The 2,831-nt window shown below is 50.9% G+C and overlaps 2 protein-coding genes across 11 annotated transcripts in view; one reads left to right on the top strand and one right to left on the bottom strand.

Moving 5' to 3' along the window:
* The window catches only part of LOC116850399 (nephrin-like), a 539,959-nt gene that overhangs the window by 55,493 nt on the left and 481,635 nt on the right, over positions 1 to 2,831 (bottom strand). For all 10 annotated transcript variants that reach the window (XM_032828638.1, XM_032828641.1, XM_032828642.1 and 7 more), the window contains one exon: positions 2,136 to 2,302. In XM_032828638.1, coding sequence (XP_032684529.1) covers positions 2,136 to 2,302 — 167 coding nt within the window. The remainder of the gene's footprint in view (positions 1 to 2,135; positions 2,303 to 2,831) is intronic.
* The window catches only part of LOC116850410, a 198,430-nt gene that overhangs the window by 29,033 nt on the left and 166,566 nt on the right, over positions 1 to 2,831 (top strand). The gene's annotated exons all lie outside the window — the stretch shown is intronic.

Below are 2,831 nucleotides of genomic sequence, written 5' to 3'. Positions count from 1 at the left end.
GGGGGGGGGGGGGGGGGGGGCGTTCGTTTTAAGTTAAATGCGAACATTATCCTTCGCTGGTCCTCGCTCGCTCTCATGGTCGTCGCGGGCCGCAGAGGAGAGACGTAAATGCAAAGAGGACGTTCGGGTGAGATTGGCTGTGAATCGGTACAACTTAATTGGCAATTAGCATGCCGCCAATGAAAATATCTGGGGCCGACAGGTGCGGCTGCTTAATTCAATCGGCACATCTCGAAAGCTCTGATCTCAGCCACCCACCTAGCATCACTGCCGCCGCCGTCGTCGTCGTCGTGACCGTCGCCGCGACCGTCGCCACCGCCATCGTCGCTTTCAACCTCCTTTTCGATTCGCTTTCAAGCCGCTATCACAATCGGATGTGACTCGAACCCAGGCGAATCCAATCCGTTCGGAGAGAGTACCAATTCTTTATTTGTCCTCGACTCTCCCTGTCTCCTTCATCCATTCTATCGCTTCCCCTTTGGACTTCCTGCCTCCTTCTCTCTCTCTCTCTCTCTCTAGTCCCTTCTTCTTTGTCCTGGTCCTCCCGGCCCTTATGACTCCCGTTCCTCCTCTCGCGAGAATCTCTCCCGAGGGAAAGATTCGCCAGCGAGGGGTGTAGTTATCGGTTCCCCGGGACGTCTCGACTCTTCAGCTCTGCCATCGCCCCCGTAGCGGTTTCGCTCAACCGCGTCTCAGGCTCGACAGGTCTTGAGAAACCGACTGATGCAACTCTCGAAAGCGTCATCGGAGAATCGACTCGATCGTGATCTCCGGACTGCGTCGGAATACTCGTCGTTCGCGCGAGAGAGTCGTCGACTTCTTTTAATATCGACGATCTCGTTACCAAGGCCAATCCGAATGCCAGGGCAATTGCCTTCGCGCGGTCGCGCGGACAAGTGGCAATTTCGAGGAGAGGATACCGTCGCGTTAACCATTCCGCGCTACGCGCACTTGTCGCGTCTTCCTTCGATGACGTTTCCGGCGCTTCTCTCGTGGCCCGCTCTCTTCAGATATCAGTTATTGATCAATCGGTCGCCCTCGCTTCTCCCTTAATTCTCCATCGAATTCTTCGCAGCCTTGACTCTGGTCTATTCAAATTTGCACCCCGACTCCTCGACCGCGGAAGATTAATTTTGAGCTATCGTGATTCTTTCCGCGTTGCGTACGCTCATAGCACGAGATGAGATTCGTTATTATGGAAATAGGATCGCGCAATTAAAGCGGCGAGATCAGAAAGCGTGTGAGTTAAATTTTTGCCGAAACTTAGTTACGGTCGGAATTTTTCATTCTCCGGGACGCGCTCGTAACACAAATCCAATTAATTAAAACTTGATTCGCGCGCTTCCCGATCTCGTCGATTCGGAAGCTGGGGAAGGCGAACGGCTCGATAAGCGCGTAAGAATTCCGGCCTGATCACGTCTACACGTATCTGCTGGCAAATAACAGCCGATGTTTGTACGTTCATCCGTCCATCCTACCGACCGACCGATCGACCGCGCGTACATAGCCCCAAAACCTTATAAATGAAAGTTTCAAACAACTATTTGAAATCGAGCCAGACGACGCGTTATCGCGTTATCTTCGCTCCACATCCTTTTTAAACTCCCTCGCTCGGTAGCTACGTCGGCGGCGGCGGCTACGGCGGTGGTGGCGATTAATTAACGACGAGGACCCCGACTGCAGGAGGATAATAAGCAGCTTAGCCGTTAATTACGTGCCTCCGCGCGCCACGAGAATTACGCACATATCGAATCGCGTTAAAACAGCGTATTAGTGAATCTAGGCTGCGTGATTAATCGGGACGCGTAGCCGGGGGAAGAAGGGACAGAGACCGCGGCAGAAAGGGAGGGAATTCGCGCTCTCGGGATTACTGCGCGCGCGAAACCGACCGACCGATGTGTCGGCCGCTGGTTGTGGCCTCAGCGTTTCGCGAGAGCGCGCCCGGGCAAAAATGAGAGCGACAAACCGTGGCGGGAGGGCTACGGGGCGAGGGGAGGGGCAGCTTTTGTGCTCGGGGATAAAAGCCACGGGATCCCATGGTAAGCCGCGGGGAAGATAAGGAGCCGTTGCTTCTAGGTCGAGAATCTCACGGGCGCGCAACCCACCGCGTGTTACTTCTTATTTTTCTTCCTTACCGTCGTGTGCTTCAGCTGTCTTCTGCGGCCTTTGTACCAGGTTATCACCGCGGGTGGCCTTGAACCAGTGGTCTCGCACTCCATGTCGTATCGCTTGCCCGCCAACAGCGACTCGTTGCCGGTCCCTTTCCTCCCCGGCCGCCTTATGATCACGGTCAGGGGTTTCACTGGAAATTCACGCGATCGAGAAAAATTAGCGCCTCGTCGCACACGGAGAGAAACAAAGAATGGTTGATCTAACGAAAATCAATGTGAATTCAACCATATTTCTGATTGTTCTAACGCGAAAATGATAATAATATGTGCATAGATCATTATCATCAGCATTATAATAAAATTTAACCCTTAGTGGCCCCACATGGATATTTCGAGTCCGGACGGTTTCTATGCATAGAAATTTCTCAGCACGTTGAAGGGTTTCGGATTTTCTGCCCTTCCTAAAAAATACACAATAAAATATAGATATTTGTTCTAGAAACTTGAAAATACATCCGTGAATTTTTACAGATTTTTCGAACCACTTTGAAAGAGATATGATAAAAGAATCGGACTCGAAAGACTCATGTAGGACTACATGTGGTGCCGTTTTTTACATAAGCCACGAAGGGTTAATAAAAACATGCATTTTCTTGACTATAATATATAATAATTGTATTTCTATGCGATTATAGTTGCAAGTAATGAGAAAAAATTTTT

Source organism: Odontomachus brunneus, unplaced genomic scaffold, assembly GCF_010583005.1.
Source record: "Odontomachus brunneus isolate Ranch 3 - 2012 unplaced genomic scaffold, Obru_v1 Obru_scaffold_144, whole genome shotgun sequence".
Classification (NCBI taxonomy): domain Eukaryota; kingdom Metazoa; phylum Arthropoda; class Insecta; order Hymenoptera; family Formicidae; genus Odontomachus; species Odontomachus brunneus.
Note: the sequence above shows the minus strand (reverse complement) of the source record. Positions and strands in the feature narration are given on the sequence as shown.